This window comes from Danio rerio, chromosome 18, assembly GCF_052040795.2.
Source record: "Danio rerio strain M-AB ecotype USA chromosome 18, GRCz13ab, whole genome shotgun sequence".
Classification (NCBI taxonomy): domain Eukaryota; kingdom Metazoa; phylum Chordata; class Actinopteri; order Cypriniformes; family Danionidae; genus Danio; species Danio rerio.
In genome coordinates, this window is record NC_141038.1 from 42,696,201 (window position 1) to 42,714,706 (window position 18,506).

Genomic DNA, 18,506 nt, shown 5'->3' on the forward strand with positions numbered 1-18,506 from the left:
TGGGGGAAGGGGTGTTGCAGATTAAATTTAAGAGTGGGAGGGGGGTGTTGGGGTACTAATAGTAACTATGGGGTCCACAAACCCCAAAATGACCTGGGCCATTACAGTCGTCCTAACTAACTTAGATAATTCTGAGAAATAAAGTTGGAATCGCAAGAAAGCTTGTATATTTGAACTCTGCACCCTTTACGAAGTTTTAATTCTGATGTATACAGTTGGAATTGCAAGAAAGCCTGTATATTCACAATTCTGTAATTCTGCCATTTTCACAATTATATTTAGCAATTCCTTGTGTTTTCTCCAGTTTTTAATCAAACAATTCTTAGAATTTATCTTTCGGTTCTCACGTTTTCTTCGAATCGTAATGAAAGTGTCATAATTATAGATATAAACTTGTGTGAAAAATGTCAGATTCGAGTGATTAAAAAGCTTTTTTATGACTTGATGTTTTAGTTCGTTCTGAGACACAAGTGTTCTTTCATAAACCTTTTGTTAAGCTGTTAAAATTCTTTCAAAATTGGATACGGTAGTCAGTGAGGGTGAAAGACTGACTGCATAAAAAGGCACCTTGCTGTTTAATTATTAAATCAAATATATTTTACAGCATATTATTCTCTAATAATTCATCAAAGGATGGTACCATACGCCTCCACAGATGTCTGGATTAAACTCAGAATTTCAACTGACCCTTGAAAACTCCCACTGTGGGGGTGTTCAATCTCATATTTAACATCACAATGGGTTTTTAAAATGAACTTTATAGTTTCTAACTGTTTAATACCTTTAAATCTCAGTTTTCAAACCATTTGGTGCTGGGTCTGCTTAATGACCAGCAACAAGTTTAAAAAAATTGCCTGTTTGACACTTCAGATTTAATAACAGCTCTGAAAATGCTCAAAGCTCCAATGATATACTGTACAAAAAATAATAAAATGAATTAATTTAAAAAAATCCAGAAATTAGCAGTATTTTATATTTTGTGATTCATGTTTTTATTTTCCTAGTTTATTGAATGCATTATGGGACCTCAATCTATTTTTAACATTCAGAAATTAGAAAAAAAAATTATTTTTAATAATTTAAAATGATATATTGTCTGGGTTGGTGCTGTAAATTACGATACAAAAACCTTGCAGTAAGTTTACCGTAGATTTACTGTTATTTTACAGACTTATTTCTCAATATAATTTTTTTATTGCATAATTTCTTAAACATTATATTATTTCAAATGACTTAACTGTCAAAAAAAATCACTTTGCTAAATTGTAGAGTTGAATTTTCAACATCAAAAGTCAGAGCAGTGATCAGCACCCTATAATGCAATTCACAACTGTAAATAACCGGAAAACACTTGTAAATCACAAAATATGGAAACTGTTAATTAACAGATATGTTTTACAGTGTAGAATTAAAGAGTTAAATGTTGATTTGCCATTTGCGAGCAGCCACTCTGTGATTATTCAGACTTTGGTGAGTTTAAAAAAAGGACAACAAAGGAAGAAAAACCATCAGTAGAACGAATACTGGCCAGCAAACATCAAATATAACTGTCCTCCTCCAGAAAAGAAGCCAGAACAGCCCGGAGCGATTATATGGATTTAAAGAAGCCTTTGAGGGCAGAGTTACGTCTGGCACACACGTGCGTTTTCCAGACTCAGCACAAACCGCAAGAGGTTTGCACCCGGCAGCTGATTTTTAAATGGAAGCTAACCGTTTTTACATCCTCCCAGCAGATCTGGAAATGCCAGACTAATGCTGATAGCTTTAAATTCGCCTCTCCTGTATTCGCTGTCACAAGCTACTCAAGCTTCTACTTCTTCTGCTTCATTGCTGATGGACGTGACTGCAAATACCTTGCTTACTTTGGTGAGAAAAGAAAGAGGATGAGTAAACAAAGTTTGCTATAATCTGATGAGCCAGAAATCACATCTCACTGCTGAAATAATTGACAATTTAGGGTCGACGACAGAGTTATCTATTGTCAGACATTCCTTTATTCTGTGGAACACAACAAAAGATGTTTTGAAGGAAGTTTTGACTGCTTTTGTGTATAAAATATGGTCCAATATACGGGCACAGATTTGCTCTTGACAAACTTCTGTAGCGCATGCATACATACGTACTGCACACATTCTCTTTCAAGCTTTTAAAAACATTTAATAATACGAATAACAATTAATGAAACACGCCACATGCTGCAAAAGTCAATTTACATAATTTTACTGTAATATTGCTTTGAAAATAATATGAACATCGAGAAATTTAAAGAGGCAATTTAATCGTTTTACAACCGATTGTTATTTTTCATAATCATGAAAAATCGTCAAAATCGAAACTGAATTTCGAATAATTGCACAGCCTTGGTTAATATTATTATGGTGGACGCCAATTAAACTTGCTACTTATGTCCACGTCTTGTACAGTGAAGGACGACTGGGATAATTCCTTGTTTTGGCCCTTCCCACATTCAAATGTAATTACAGCTTTTATTGACAGCACAAATATGCCCAGACAATCACACTGTCCTTTTGTGTTCTGTGTTTTACCTGAACCTTTTCTGTATGTCTTACTTACAAAGGGTTGACGGAGCATTATTTTATTTTGAAGGCGATTAAATTATTGGTGGGGACATTTTCAGCAATTGCTGGATATTGATGGGGACACATCCCCTCCGTCCATGCCAAATCTATGCCCTCGGTCCAATACAAAATACTGAGAGATTTTGTTTTGGTCACAGATGTTAAAATATTTGGAATGACATGAATAAATTAGGACAACGTATTAAAGGGGTGGTCCACTACGATATCATATTTAAACTTTAGTTGATGTGTAATGTAGCTGTTTCCGGATAATGTTGCATATTCCGGATATGTGTGAAAAATACTGCAATTCTCTCCTAACTCGAGTGTAGCACAAAAAAAAAAAAATTTAAATAAAGGCTCAAACAGGTCTCATCCCACATCTTGTGCTTTATTCTGTCAGCAGCGTCACCACAGAAAATAACTTAATCCGAGCATGAGAGAAGAAAAAAAAAAACATTGGTCCTGCGCACATGCGCTTCTCGTGTTACAGGTATAAACACACACACACACACACACACACATAAACACACACAATCACACACAAACACTCTCTTAAAGGAGCCGCATCCCATTTTCACTCGTTACAGACACTTGTTGACTGACTGTTTACACAAAACGCACGTGCATGATCGGGCGTGACGTGGAGCTGATCCGCGAATCACAGCACATTATGATGATGACCAATCAGAGTCACTTGAGGGCGGGCCTTTCAGAGGAACTACGAAATATGACAGTCGTTTTCATGTTTGCTGAATAGCTGTGTATAATCGAAGTGAGATATATGACAAAAAAATAACATAATTTCCTTCAAGTGAAACATGAGCTCACATTGCTTTGCATCTTATTAACACCACCAAGCCTTAAAATTACTTTCTGGACCACCCCTTTAATATTATTTTATTTATTTATTACAAACTACAGTTTCAAACTTTGCCTGAAAAACAACATAATTTTACAACAAAACTAACAAATAACAATAATAATGATGTTCAATGGTCAGAAAATACACCAAAATTGTTGTGAAAACAGTCCATGTTGGTAATCATGCAAAGCTCCAAAAATTAAACTACATATATATTTTTAAATTTCCTCTCTTCTGCTGTTCCAGGTTGCACTTTGTATACCTTGCAATACAACTTGTGTGTGTTTTGCACTGCTGACTCTAATGGCGATTAGTAAATTCGCCTGTAGAAAACATGCAACCTTTTTTGGGGCACACTAGTGTTCTTGGAGGTATTTATATGATTACAGTTGAACCACTAAAGTCACATATAATGTTTTGACAATGTTGTTAATCCCCTTTCTAGACTTTAAAAAAGAGAGCTCTTAGATGATTTCTGTCTATTAGTAGATATATTATATGAAAAACTTGCTTTATTTTTTCCCCAGAGATGGGTTGCGGCTGGAAGGGGATCCGCTGCGTAAAAATCTGCTGAATAAGTTGGCGGTTCATTCCACTTTGGCGATCCAAAAAAGTGGATCTAGATGGATTTGCATTGTAAACTTTAAATAAAAGTTAAAAAGCTATTATTTTTCATTTCCTATATTAAGTTTTTAGTTATGATACTCCCAAAATAATTCTGCATAAATCAGCCATTTTTTTTTTTTTTTACAAAATTCTCAGCAGAAATAGCTAAATATGTCCGCAGATTTTGTCTAGCCCTAGGTATAACTACATGGGTTAAGGTTAGTCTCATGTTATGTATAATAATAATACCTAGCTTATGAGGTAAATGTGGTTGTATTAATTTAAGCTTACTAGTTTTTCCACTTTATAATGAATTGCTTGTTGTATCGTTCATTTGTATGTTGATTTGGTTAAATGATCTCTTAAATCAATTAATCAAAAAATATGGAAGAGAAGCTATACATTGCACAGCATGTTAGCTTGCTCATTTAGCCTATGTGTCATGTTAAAAACTATGCTTTAGCCTCATTTTATATTAGGTGGCCTTAAATAATATGTACTTACACTGAAATTAATAATTTGTTACAATGTACATATTGTGTAATTACATGTTCTTCACAGTACTGTCTGTAATGAATACTCTAATTACATTCCTTACACCATGGGTTCTTAACCTTTTTCACTTCACTTTTTTTTTTGTTATTTATTTATCTAAAGAAACATACACAGATTCAAAGAGAACCACAGGTCACCAGGGATATCGCAAAGGACTAGCTTCTACTTTAAATGACTGACTGAATATCTACTATTAAATATATCGAAAATAAACAAATGAAAATTACACTTAATCACTCTAAATCTGTTGAAACACGTCGATCTGATGGCGGTAGAATTGGAAGTTGGATAATTTTGGGAGATCACTAACAGGAACAGTGAACAGCTCATATGTAATTTTATTTTACATTCTATGGCAGAAACACAATTACATTATAAAATACTCACAGGATAATAATTTGGACATCTATGCAGATATATGAAATAGTTTGCACAAAAATACACAAAGAGATACTTACATTTACTTCATGCATAGTTTGTGAATGAAGAGACATACGTGGAATAGTTGCAGATGCGATCATGAGGCTGTTTTTGCAGCGAGTTTAAAGTGATTAATCAGAGCACAGGAGAAAGCACATTACTTTGATCACCATTTTAATATAGCACATTATAACAAACTCCAAAACATTATAGTACAATATTGAGAGTTTATTTTAATCTTGTGGCCCACCTGCAGGGTAGCTGAGTCAAACTAGTAGGCCACGGCCCACTGGTTGAGAATCCCTGCCTTACACCTTAACCCACCCTTAAATTTACCCATACCACTAAACATGTTCCTCTATTCCACCTCAAGAGAATCAGAAGTGTTTTGCAATACATCATGAACACGTACGTACGTAGCATTTATTTTTTTCTACAGTATTATTCTAATTACCAACTGATAGTTTTAGTTTTACCATACCACTTTTACCATACATGTTTAGGATTTTTGCAGATATTCATTGGAACGATCAGCAAACTGAGAAACAACTGAATTATGAAACTATTGGCTAAATGATGTTTTTTGAAAACCCATGGCACCCTTTAATCATGACAGCAAGGATGTTAGAACCATTAACCATACCTATACCCCAGTAATTTTAAATCAAGTACTAATTGCAGATAAGCTTTAAGCCAAATCCAAAAACCACTCTTAGAATGGAATAAAGACATCATTCAGTTTCTTCCAATGCCATTTCCCTTTTAAGAATAGCAAAAAAAAAAAAAAGAGGATGTTTTACAAGAGTTAGCTTCTGGGGGCAATTTGCGGATAATAACGTATAGCTGGGTCAGAAGCAAAACAAAACACATGTCTATGTACAGCGGTGTGTGTCAGTAGCGCAGAAGCCACTCTGCCTCCTCCCGACCACAGTCTCAGTGGGTCACTTCCGGTCCAGAAAAGCTCTCAGGCTGAGTCAGTCCTGCCAGCTTCGCCATAACCCTGATGTGTTTGTGTGAGGGCTACTGTCTCGCTCTTGGCTCACACACACTCGCTCCTCTCCAAATGGACGCTTTTATAATTACAGAAGCCATTTATACTATGACTTGTGCATATTCATTTTGAAAATGGAGCTGTGGAGAACAATTCTGTCAGTCACAGTGAAGCAAAGTGTTCGTTCGTCTGCAGTTTTTTTGGGATACATAAAACATCAATTTCCAGAGCTAAGGGACCGACTACACAACCTGAGTATAAACCCACAACACATACACATAAAAAGAAAGAAGAATTCAGCCTACTGCACAACATACATATACTGCATTCAATTCTTTTCTTTTTTCCAGAAATTGTATGTAAAGCAGTCAGTGTTATGCAAGACTAAACAGTAATACGCCACACTTGTCTTGTGATGTGTACTCAGTCACATACATTTGGGAAAGCATGAGACTATCTTCTGATGAACATAAACATAAAAGATGTTTAGAAGAAATACATCTGCATCTACTGTACTGCAGTGTTTCCCAACCCTGTCCCTAAAGGCGCACCAACAGTACACATTTTCATTATTACCTCTTTCCAATCAAACACACCTGAATCAACTCATCAGAATCTTAGAAGAGACTCCTAAACCTGAAATGAATAGGTCAGATAAAGTAGACCTCCAAAATATGTACAAAATTTGTGTGCCTCCAGGAACAGGGTTGGGAAACACTGGTGTACTGGACCTTCAAAGTTGAATATGTATCTGTTGTTTGTTTATGCTAAAGTTTTGTAAAGATACAGTAGTCACTAGTTCTGCTTTCTCAATAACATCACACATGCTGATAAACACATTTTGTTTATCTTCAGAATACAAATTAAGATGTCCAAAAATGTAATCAGACATTTCATTAACAGAATATCCATCATTCAAAACAGTTTTATATGATCATATTTGTGTAATGAATTGTTTTGGGTCTATATGACTTGGGTGACCTCAACTTTACAGCTACTTCCCTCTTGAAATGCTAATGTCATTATTACTGCCATTGTCTGAATACTTTGACCACAGTGTAAACTCAGAGGGTAATAAAACCCTGACAGACCCCGGGCACTTGAATTAACAACGCTTCACTATAGCATTCCTCTGTTTAATAGCGGAGAGCAGTGGGAAATGGTTGTGGTGTGCCTCAGGGAAATTTATAGTCACTCATACTTTGGTCTGTTTTCATTGATGTGATTTTTGTTAAATGTGGAAGAGAAATATTCCCTTATTTCAGCACAATTTCTCTCTCTTTGCTCTTCCTTTCTGTATTTGGCTTAAAATTATGACCGTTTACCCTGTGTGGAATTGAATATAGAGTGCCAGAAAGCTCAGAGAGAGAGAAGAGTGTTTACATGGTTATTTTTTCTCATTTACACACACATCCTTCATGCTGAGGGAGGAAAATGTCTCTCTCATTCTGTCTCACTCTCTTCTATTTCTTTTTATCTTTTTTGGTGGGGCTGATTTTCCTCTGGCAGGACACAGAAGCACAAACAGAAAGAGAGGTCTGCTCCACACGTGGCTTCTCTCTGCAGTGTGGCGGTTGTATAATAACGAACTGCTGGCTGGTCGTGTGGTGCTACAGGTCAGATATCAGTACAAACAGATCAAAAAGAAGCTTGTCCCGTGGATTGAGGTGGTAATTTTAGAACAGCTGGATCTCACGTGGATCGAAGCAGGATGGAACTCAGATAAAGTGAAGCGTATATTTAGGCAAGTCGATTTAGTGCATTTGTTTGGCATGAGCAATTGTGTAAAGAAATATTCCCTTTGAACCACAGGTAAATGCAACGCTGTCTCATGGCAATTTTGAAAGTATTTAGTGACTTATAAATCGCATAATGTCATGCATACAATTTAGTACGGTTTGTTTATCCCCTAATGACGGTTGGGTTTAGGGGTGGGGTTGGGTGCTACGCCACCTTTTAAAAATATGTACTTTTTCATATGACTGAAATTGTACGAATTAGCCACTAAACTGACAATTACATTTCCTCATGAGATTAGGGTTGCGTTTTCGAAAGCCATTATTAGCCAACTAAGGTTGCAAGTTTTGTCATTACAAACATAGTAAGTTGATTTGGCATTTAAAAAACTTGTTGATCCAACGAACATTCGCAAGCTGCATCGCAAACTTGTAGGCTTGCAACTACGCCTCTAGTTAGGAGCATAGTTCCTGGCTGTGTTCTATTCCCAGTTATCCCCACTATACCCTATTCATTTAGAACATTCTAACATTTAAATTTGGAATGTTTAAAAAAAAAAAAAAAAAAAACATTAAAGTCGTCTCTCTTAAGTTTGGTTTGCTTTCAAAGTATTTTTACAGTTAAATTTTTATGCCATTTTGGCATAACATTTATGCCATTTTGAACACAGCCGTGGCTCATGACAAAAGCTATAGGTCACCTATTATTTAAAAGTAAAGTTTACGTTACGTCCCCAAAGCTTGTGAAAATAAAAATATATAGCATACGTTAATGGTTTTAATTTATAGTAGATATTGGATATTTATTAAGGATATTTATTAAGAAATGTATTTGTATATGACATGGGCCTGTTGGTTAGAAGATTTTTGCAGTGGTTTGAATGTGTCAAATTGTAAAAGTAAACTTAAAAAAATAATAAATAAACGATATCCTACTTAATAATAATAAAATAATAATAATAATAAGTAGGATAGTTTATCTTTTCTTAATAAATAGCTTACTGTAAAATAGGCCTACAACCATTAACGATTTATATGTATTATATATGACATAAAATTGGTGTTAGCTTAGTGATTTATATGGATATTCTCAATAATATTTGTAAAGGAAACATATATACACTGTAAAAAATGCAGGGTTTCACATAATTCTTTCATGTTGAGTCAACACAAATTTATTAAGTTAACAAATCTGTAGTTTGAACAAGCAAATATATATATATATATACTTTTTTCTTTTTTTTTTTGAGTGCAGGTCCCATAAGTGTCGTTTACACATATTTCAATTAATAATTAATAGGGAAAGCGAGTGCATGTTTTTACCAAAACTAATATTGGATATTTTTTAAATGCGTGTGCATGTAAAACAATATAATTTGCACAATAATTATCTGGGTTTTCTCTAAAAAAGTAGTTATGCAACCCCGTTTAGTGCATCATTATGGATGTTTTATGTTATAACTAAAATGGTTCCAACGACAGATCTGCGACAAAGAAACTACATTTTTGGAAAACACTCGTCACTACATCATTCTTTTCCCAAACGATGCATCGTACTATGATCGTACCGGAGGGCCCGGGTACCGCGAGTTATGTCGTTGTTTGGGAAACGCATCCCAGGCTTGTAAATTATGTTATTTAAGTACATTTCTTGCCATTGCATGTAATTCAGATTGGAAGAATTAGATTCAAGAAGTCAATCTGAATGTACACATAATGAAAATTAAGTAATATTATTACACAGCTGTCTGGAATGCTTGATTCTGGTTGATAAGTTCTATCAAAATATAACCTCTGAAACTAATAGCACAATCTCATCAGGGTACTTTGAATCATCTTCACCATCAGTGAACACTACAAATTATAATTATATGCTTTTTTGTAACACCACTGTTTTTGACTGTTTGCCGCCATTTTGACTGAATAATATGTATGTTAGTATATGGTCTATCAGTTTCATTAACTTCATATTCTTCAAGAATCCTATGTTTTTGAGGACCTTAATTGTATGTTGATTAGCCTACAATTCATTATTTTTTTGTGCTTTAAAACTGCATCTTTGTCTGAAACAAATCTGAAATCTCCTTTAAAAGCCATGAACGATCCCATGAGCTGTGCATATCTCGTCTTGAGATGCAGAGTCACATGTGGCTTTGCAGAGTTGCAGTGTCTCTAATCAGCTCTGCAGTTACTCATCATAAGGAGAACACGTGTATGTGAGAAAGAATGTATGTGTGCAGGGTGGGAAGGAAATGTCTGGTTGATCACAGTTCCACGGCTCAACCTTCCTATCCTTCAGTTGGTGTGATGAATCCAAGGATTAGTCTGCAGCAGAGCACTTTACTAGAACTATACAGATTCTAGAGCAGGGATCTCCAATCCTGCACCAGGATGGAGACTGCACAGTTTACCTCAGAAATTGTCAAAAATCAGTGCCACTGCCATGTGTAAAGTTGATATTCAAACCTAATTAAACACTTTAGACTGGCTAGAAACTTGCAGGCAGCTCTGTTTGAGCTGTCTGAAGCTAAACTCTGCAGGATATTGGCCCACCAGGAGTAGGATTGTACACCCCTTGTTTAGCTTCTTAGATGTTTCTAGCAAATCTGAAGAACTTGATTAGCTAGTTCAGGTGTTTTTACTTAGAACTAGAGCTAAACTCTGCTGGAAGTTGGGCTTTCTGGAGCAGGACTGAACCTCTGTGCTCTACAGTACTTCACTAATCTTCGCATTAACCATCAAAGCATAGAAACAGCCTATTAAACATCACTAAACACATACTAACAGCTGTTCAAAGGAACACTCCCCTTTATTAGAAATAGGCTCATTTTAGTCAAGAGTTTACAGGTTTTTTTTAATCCATTCAGCCAATCTCCTGGGGCCTCATGTATCAACGCTGCGTACGCAAAAAACTTTGCGTACACCAGATTTCATGCTTACATTTGAATTTAATATCATTAAAATGAATGTGAGAATGTGCGCTGGGCCACGCCAACTTCATGTTTGGCATACATGCATTTCTTTTGTGTGTTAGCTTTTTTCCATTGGCGACTCCTAGAGGCAATCATGTTAAATTGCACACTACAAAGTATCTTTGAGCCGTGCAATGGCAGCTGTGTAGGACGGGATCATCCGCCTGTCTAACAGGTATATAAGGTTTCCTTACCATGCAGTTGACCAACCAAACTTTAGGGCATAGTTTGCAGCGATCGACAGTTTTCCCAATGTGATCGGAGCGATCGACTGTACACACATTGCTATAAAGGCGCCATCTGAAGACGAATTTGCTTACGTGAATTGGAAACATTTCCAGCCAATAAATGTGGAAATAATATGTGATGCTCAAATGTGCTTAACATAATACACACACTTGTTAATCATTCCTACTTTTCTTCCTCGTGATGAAGAGTAGGCAAAATCTGATATGTAATGGGGAAAAAAGAAAAATGAGTTCATCCGACGCAGGATTCAAACCGGGTTCATGAGTGATGTCAAAACATGTTGTTATACGTTTTAAGAGCTACGCTACTCATGCTGCTGATGTCTGCTCGGCTATCACTTAATTACCTTATTCCAACGAGGCGTCCAACGAGACCCCACTACCAGCGTCAACTCTCCCACTCTATTTTTTTTTCTTTTGTTATTAATTCCGGAGGACAAACTTGCAAATAACACAGTTTTACTCCGGTCTACCTTCGATAAGCGCACCTCCAATTCACATTCTGTTCAAAGTTTCTCCTTTTGCTTGCTTTAGCCATTGCTTCTTTGTTTGGTTTTGCCAAAGTAGAGTCATTAGCATATTCATACTGGAGAGGAAGCAGGGAGAGGATTTTGCGCTCGTTTGCGTGCGCTCGTTCGCGTGTGCTCATTTTCACGTTAATTCGGATGTACAAAGAGACTATGCGTAGGATTCGTGGTACGCAGTATATCATACATCTGAATTTTTTACTGCGTACGCACATTTAAAGCTTTGTGCGTACACAATATTTTAGTATGAATTCAACGCAAGTCTTCTTACATGAGGCCCCTGGTGCGTGGTGTGTGGTCTGGCGCAATATGGCTGCTATCGCGTCATCCAGGTGGATGCTGTACTCTGGATTGCATGAAGAAATTCGCCCAAATGATGTGTAAAGCCCTCCTAAAGTGTCCAGAAAAGTGCTATATAAACGTAAGGAATTATTATTATTACTATATTAGGTGTCTTGCACCACATAATCTACAGGAAACCTGCAGGTAAGTATGTTAAAGCAGGGTTAGAACAAAATTTTACAGCACTCAAATCTTTATTTATGTCTCCTCTATCTTAGACAGTCAGCCATATTTACTTAATAATCTGTTTATTCATCCATCCATATTCTTGTAAAGATGTTTTTTTACAAAATTCTATCTTGCTCATTTCCTCATGGAGCTCATAAATATAGCTTAGAAACTAAGAATCCTCTTGGAGCTTGACTTGAACTAAGTGACCACAGTCCCACCTGACTGCTATTAATTAATATAGATGCTATGTTTGGACATACTGTTGCTATAGAAATGCATAATTCTGAGTAATGTGGACGTGAACTGCTCTAAGAGCACTATTGGATGTTGTCATCTTAAAATAGTGATAAATCTGACATGACATGAATAGAGCAATCCTCCAAAGTGCTTGTCCCATGTAGGATTGTGGGGTTACTACAGTACAGCCAGGGCTATAGGAAAGGAAACACCTCGAAGGCATTGTCATTCTATGACATGGATATAAACTTGTTTGACCTTTACAGCTAAAAGTTATAATGGGCTTTATAACTTCTGGAACTGTGATTTAAAATGTCAAAAGAGCAGTTAACTATAATGAATGCTGGGTTATATCAATTTTTTTAATCTTGTAGCAAATTACTGCTGTTCTTTTCCAGTCCACTTTGAAGGTTACCGAAGGTAAATCTAAAACCTGTGTTCCCATTCCCCTAAGTAGTGTAGACTATCGGGCTATAACCGACAAGTTTTTCTGTTTTTTTTGCCAATGGATTTGGGTGGTCTGTGGCCATGCCATCTGAGGTTGAAACTTGAAGAAACACAGAGAGAAAGCATAGAGCAGAAGTTGATCAGCCAATGGAAGAACAGAAATGGGAAAGAGTGTCTCAATCTTCTGCCCACAACTCCAGAAATCTACAGCCAAACCTCACAGTAGTCGAAGACTTTAAACTTTACCTCAGAGAGCCATACAGAGAAGCTCTCAGAGCACAAACATACCAAACTGAGACAGTCTGTCAGACGCCCCACTAATGTAATGACTTACGCACACTGACATTACCACATTTACGCCTCATCAGCAATGGATGGAGGGAGTCCTGCAGTTAAAGGAATAGTTCTGCCAAATCATTTTCTCTGTCTTTTCCAACTTGAATGAATTTCTTTCTCAAACATAAAGGACAAGATTATAAATGAAGTCATTTGATATTTTAAGCCTTTCATAAGGTAATGTAAGTACCTAATTCATTGTTTGAAAAGTGACTAATTCGTTCAAATTCATTTATAAATTCATTTGTGCGAAAATGTATGGATTATGAAAATTAGGCATGGCGCACACCTCAGCCATAAACCCAACCATCATTGGAAAATGAGAAACAAATTAAGATGAATCAGCCACTAAAACAAAAGAGTTATGAACTGCTGTGATATTCTACTGGATATTTTGTTTAGGAAACAGACTGAAGTTTAAAGGTTTAAAAATGCTCTTTTGCGTCAAGCGCATGCATATGCTCCAGTGCAGCTTCGCCGTGGCTGACGCTGGCTTGCACCTTTCAAAAAATGTAACTATATGATGCAAAAACGCGTAGTGCAAGCTCTGTGATTGGTTGGCTTGGATAACTATGACAAATGTGGGTGGTACTGAAAGCTGTGAGCTTGGTGAAGCGAGTATTTATGGGTGTCGAGTCCCATAAAGTGGTGGTTCTTAATTACTGGGCCGTAGATCAATTGGTACAGAGTCGCGCAATAAATCATTAATTATTTCCCTTTTATTTATTATCTGAATCTGAACAATCTTTTATTTTGAAAAATCTTTTATTTTGAAAAATGACTGTATTCTCTCAGATGCATCTCAGTCACTTGAGCACCCAAATTTAACCCACTAGCAGCAAAATGAGTAAGAAACTTCTTTTGAAAATTTCTTTGCTAAGGGAAAAAGGCCCAGTGAAGGACCTGCAAACTGCCAAGGAATGGATCCACAACCTATTTGTAAACAAATCAGGTAAGTCCACAAAGTCTGTGCAAGAAGATCAACTGCCGGAGACAGCAAATGTTCGCTTTTTCAGAGTTTATGCAAGTTCGTTATTCCAGTTGAGGTGCGTGGCTTGCACGCTCATGCAGTGTTATGCATTCGTGCCTTCCAGATGTACTCAGTTAATTGAATGGAATAAGCGAACCGTGAGTCACGTGACAAGAACGGACCAATCAGCCTTAGCTTGTATAAAATATGAACATTTTGGTAGGCTAATTATCCCAGACCTACACAGAACACCCAAGCACTGCAGTGCTTAGTAATTATAAAACTTCTATCAGAGTGACAGCAATGCTCTGTCAGCATGTCATCCTCTGAGAAAACGGTTAATGGTCGCTAAGCAGCATACAAACCAACCCCCTTCACCCCTCATGCCCCCATCCCCTCGGCGGTCCACAGTAAAATTGTCAACCGTGGTGATAAAAAGGTTGAGGACACCTGCCATAAAGGAGTTCCAGATGCAAACTTTTAATTTGTGTTTTACTTATGATTAAAGTTGTTGCATGTCCGTGGGTTCCTTCCTCTGAATGAGCAAGTTTAAGCTTCTTGTACATTAAGGAAGTGTTAAAAAAAAAAAAAAAACTAAATATCAGTCAGGGGACTGCCAGCTAGCATTACAGAAGTGTTATTGCAGAGCAACACAAACAGCACGCAGAAATATAATTGCAAGGCTACACACAAGGCAGTCACCGTGGGTCATTTTGATCACTCAACACAAAAGTATAAACCTGCCTTAGGCTGTCATTCGCGAATAATCTTCCCTCAGCTCTCATATTCATAGTTGGTGTGTTGTGATTTGTTACAAATCATGAGAGTTAATTGAGATACTCAAGTAAACAATGAAAAAATTTTCACAAAAAAAGCATATAACTTCAAACGATTTGTAATAAAGTGTACAGGTTTTATAGAAGACATTTGCAATTACTTATTGGACAGACCCTGTTTAATCAATACTCACGTCCTTTTGTGTTTCCCACACACACTTCATGTCTGGACTTACATAAGGTTAGTAAATGATGACTTTTAGCCTGAAGAATTTAGTTAGCTATTCTTTCTAGGATTTAATTGGTCAACTATGATTCCAAGTAAAGGTAACCAAGGTCAATCAATGAGACTATTATATTACTCTATAACTCCATAAACTCTAGAACAGTCCTTGAAGCAGATTTAATGAACACTTGTTGTTTGTGAAAAAATATTTGAATGGAAATAAAAATCTAGTGTTTCTTTAGTTAAAACTTTTTCAGCTCAAGATGTTTGTGGGATTTTGTGTGAGAGGACTTTTCACTAAATACAAATAAATTGAAAAATGGTAGCTGATCATAACACCATAAGTACTGTACCTACCTTACTTTATGAACCTATAATTCATGACACAGTAAGAGTACTTTTTTTAAAGCTTAGATCATTTGGTCTAGGATAAATTTGATGTAAATATGAAGTTGAGATTGTATTTGGCATTATTCTGTGCAGAGTTTGTTGAAATTACTTCTGCAACTCTACAAGAGACACTTTATAGTGTCTATAAGAAAGAAAGGAGCAGATTCTGTCTAGATTAAACATCTGAGACATTAAAGAGACCTCATTTGTCTCAAGTCTTTTCCATGTCTCCCTTAACAACTCTTTACCAACAGTGAGATCTGTACACATTCTTTGTCGTAACCACAAGATTGTTTTAGGCTTGTCTGTCAGCTTGTTTCTTAAGTCGGTGAACCTTGCTAGTCATAAATCAAAGTGCCGTGGTTCAGTTTTCCACTGCCCTTGCATTCAGACAGCTCAGATATCACAGGTTAACTTTTCCTCAGAGAGAAGAAGCACAAATACAAAGCTCTTGAAGAGACAACATGTGAACCTGATGGACGGACTCCCTGTCAGAGACAACCCTCGAAGATGAGCATGATGATGAATGTTAAATGTGTTAATGAGAAAAGTAGCCACACGTGCCTGTGCTCGCCTGCGCCGCCAACAGCTGAAAACAGAGTTTGAGGAACAGAGTATGAGAAAGACTGATAGCTTACCTGGAGAGAGCTCTCCTTCACTCTGTTCCCCAGAATCTGAGTCCATCTCTCCACGAAGAACCTCTCCTCTTTTCTTTTCACTCCACTTCCTCTTTTTTTTTGCCTGTCTCTGTGCTGTTTCTCAGCACTGAAAACTGTTTTCTTGGGCTCAAATGCACCAGCTGTCCGTGTTCAGAATATAACTGACTCAATGAGTGCGCGCTGTTTGCCGAGCGCCTTTTCAGTGCAGTCAGACTGCCTTCTTTCACTGACACTCTCTTGCTTCCACTTTCTCCTCTCATTTGCTTCTTTCCCCTCCCTCTCCCTCTCTCTCTCTCTCTCTCTCTCTCTCTCTGTCTGTCTCTCCTCCCCCTTCTCCCCTCAGCTCGACATTGTGATGCCTACAAAAACATTAAGAGGAGGAAAACTCTGTCTCTCTCTCTGAGCTGATCTTTTGCCCGTGAGAAATGTTTTGTATGCTGGAGGGTTTTTTTTCATTCAGATACTGTATTTGTGTGGAAAGTTTGTCTTTAATGTTAAAATTGCTTATTGGATGTTCAAGTCAGTTGAATTAGATTGTTTTCCTGTGCAATTTAGTTCTAAAACGAATAGAGTAGGACAGTGACTGGATGCCATCAACAGGTCAAGGTTTGCCTGGTTAGTGTGGTTCAGTTAGCCCCTGCTGGTGGATGATGTAACTACACCATTATGAGGGCAAAAAGCATATCTCCTTTGATGGTTGTTTGAAGTTGCTGTGTATTGTGATGAAAGAACCCCTCTTCAGTTTGTAAAGTAGATGTTGTATTTTTTTTCCCTCCATCCCCTGCCTTTGACATATACAACTCTATATATTACCAGATAATAGTATTGAGCTTTGAGCATTCTTAGGCCTTCAGTAGTGTTGGCAGTATTTACTACATTTACTTTTTTCCCTCCATCTTCTGCCTTTGACATTTACATAAGCAATATCACAAGAGTCAGTGCGATATGACTGTGTCGGCACTGGTAGGAGCCAAGCGTTGTGATGACATACAGCCATATCACACTGCTACGAGTGTGATATTACATTTATACAACAGTTCGACAGCATAATCACACATATAAAAAAGAAAATCAAACACAGAGAGTCTAAAAACCCTTTTTATATGAGGAACTACTTTCTTCCCCCATTCATTCACATCTGCAGCTGAGGTCAAAATGGCAGAAACCATTGCTACCTCAACCAAAGTCACTTTAGAGCTAGTGTTTGAATGAGAACGTCAACCATCTTTGCTCTGCTCAGTATGACAGGCTGATGGCCGCCGACATGCTGTATCTTTGAAATTATAAATATTTGTAATAGGCACTGTACTTATAAATAAACTGCATAGTTGCAATCTAAACAACTGCATTCTCACCTATAAAAAGCCTCAAAAGCATGTTATTTTGTCCAACAGCTGCAATATTTGTCAAAGTGTGTTGAGTCTATTGATCTGTGATTAATACTGATGTGTGTGGAGTAATACAGAAGGGTTAGGAGGCTGTACGAGTGCTGTTATTATGGGAATATTGCACGGCTATCAGCCAATCGGAATCTAGAACCAGACAGTACTGTTGTATAAACTCTACATATCACCAGATAATGAATCAGCTGTTTCTGAATTCTTGGGCTTTCAGTAGTGTTGGTAGTATTTACTACCTATTACCTTTTGCTGTAACACTAATAAACCACATGCTAATGTTTTTTTGTATACCTTTTACAATCACAATAACACAAGTTACAATGTATTTTATTGAATGTAGTTAAAGGTATTCCAAAGATATATATAAAAAAGAATTTTCTACTCACCGTTGCTGGTATTTAATGCATTGTCAGATTTTTGAAAGCTATATGGTTAATATACACTGTATTATAGATTAAGTCATGCCTGTGCTCTTATAGGTGTAACTTACCACTTTTTGCCACTGAAAAAAATAGCACATGCAAAGTATTAAAACATCTCCAATCATCATAGCTCTTGTACGTCATAACTTATTCCTGTAACAAAATGTTTGTGCTTGTGTTGGAATTTCGAATTAATTCCATGCATGTTCAATACAAACTCAGGAGGCGGAGCTCAATTTAAAAATATTAGTAATTTATTAAATACAAATGAATAATTCGATTAGGGTCCTGGGTGGCACAAATGTGTCCTATTGGTTATACAATGCTATCCAAAAGAACACACCAGGCGCTTTGCGAGTGTTTTCTTAAGACTAAAGACCCAGTTTATATATACAGAAGATGGAGAAGGCGGGTTGTCTCTGTCAGCTTTTCTGCACCATCTCTAGTTCCTCCAGTCCTCTTTTCTGCACAGAAAAACTGGACCAGTTAAATGCACATGCTTAGAGATCTCCATAGGCTCCAATATGTTTTCATAAACGGTTACACAGGAAATCAGAGGCGAGAGATGCATGTTATTTTTATTCTTTCTGCTGCATAGTTCTTGTCCAAGATAGCTCTTTCTGCAAACTGC

The 18,506-nt window shown here is 36.8% G+C and overlaps 1 protein-coding gene across 1 annotated transcript in view; it reads right to left on the minus strand.

The window, feature by feature from the left end:
• The window catches only part of tnfaip8l3 (tumor necrosis factor, alpha-induced protein 8-like 3), a 61,289-nt gene extending 44,990 nt beyond the window's left edge, over window positions 1-16,299 (minus strand). The window contains 1 exon segment of the mRNA NM_200351.2: window positions 16,033-16,299. Within this exon segment, the coding sequence (NP_956645.1) occupies window positions 16,033-16,078 (46 nt within the window). The 5' untranslated portion in view covers window positions 16,079-16,299.
• Window positions 16,300-18,506: the final 2,207 nt, after the last annotated feature.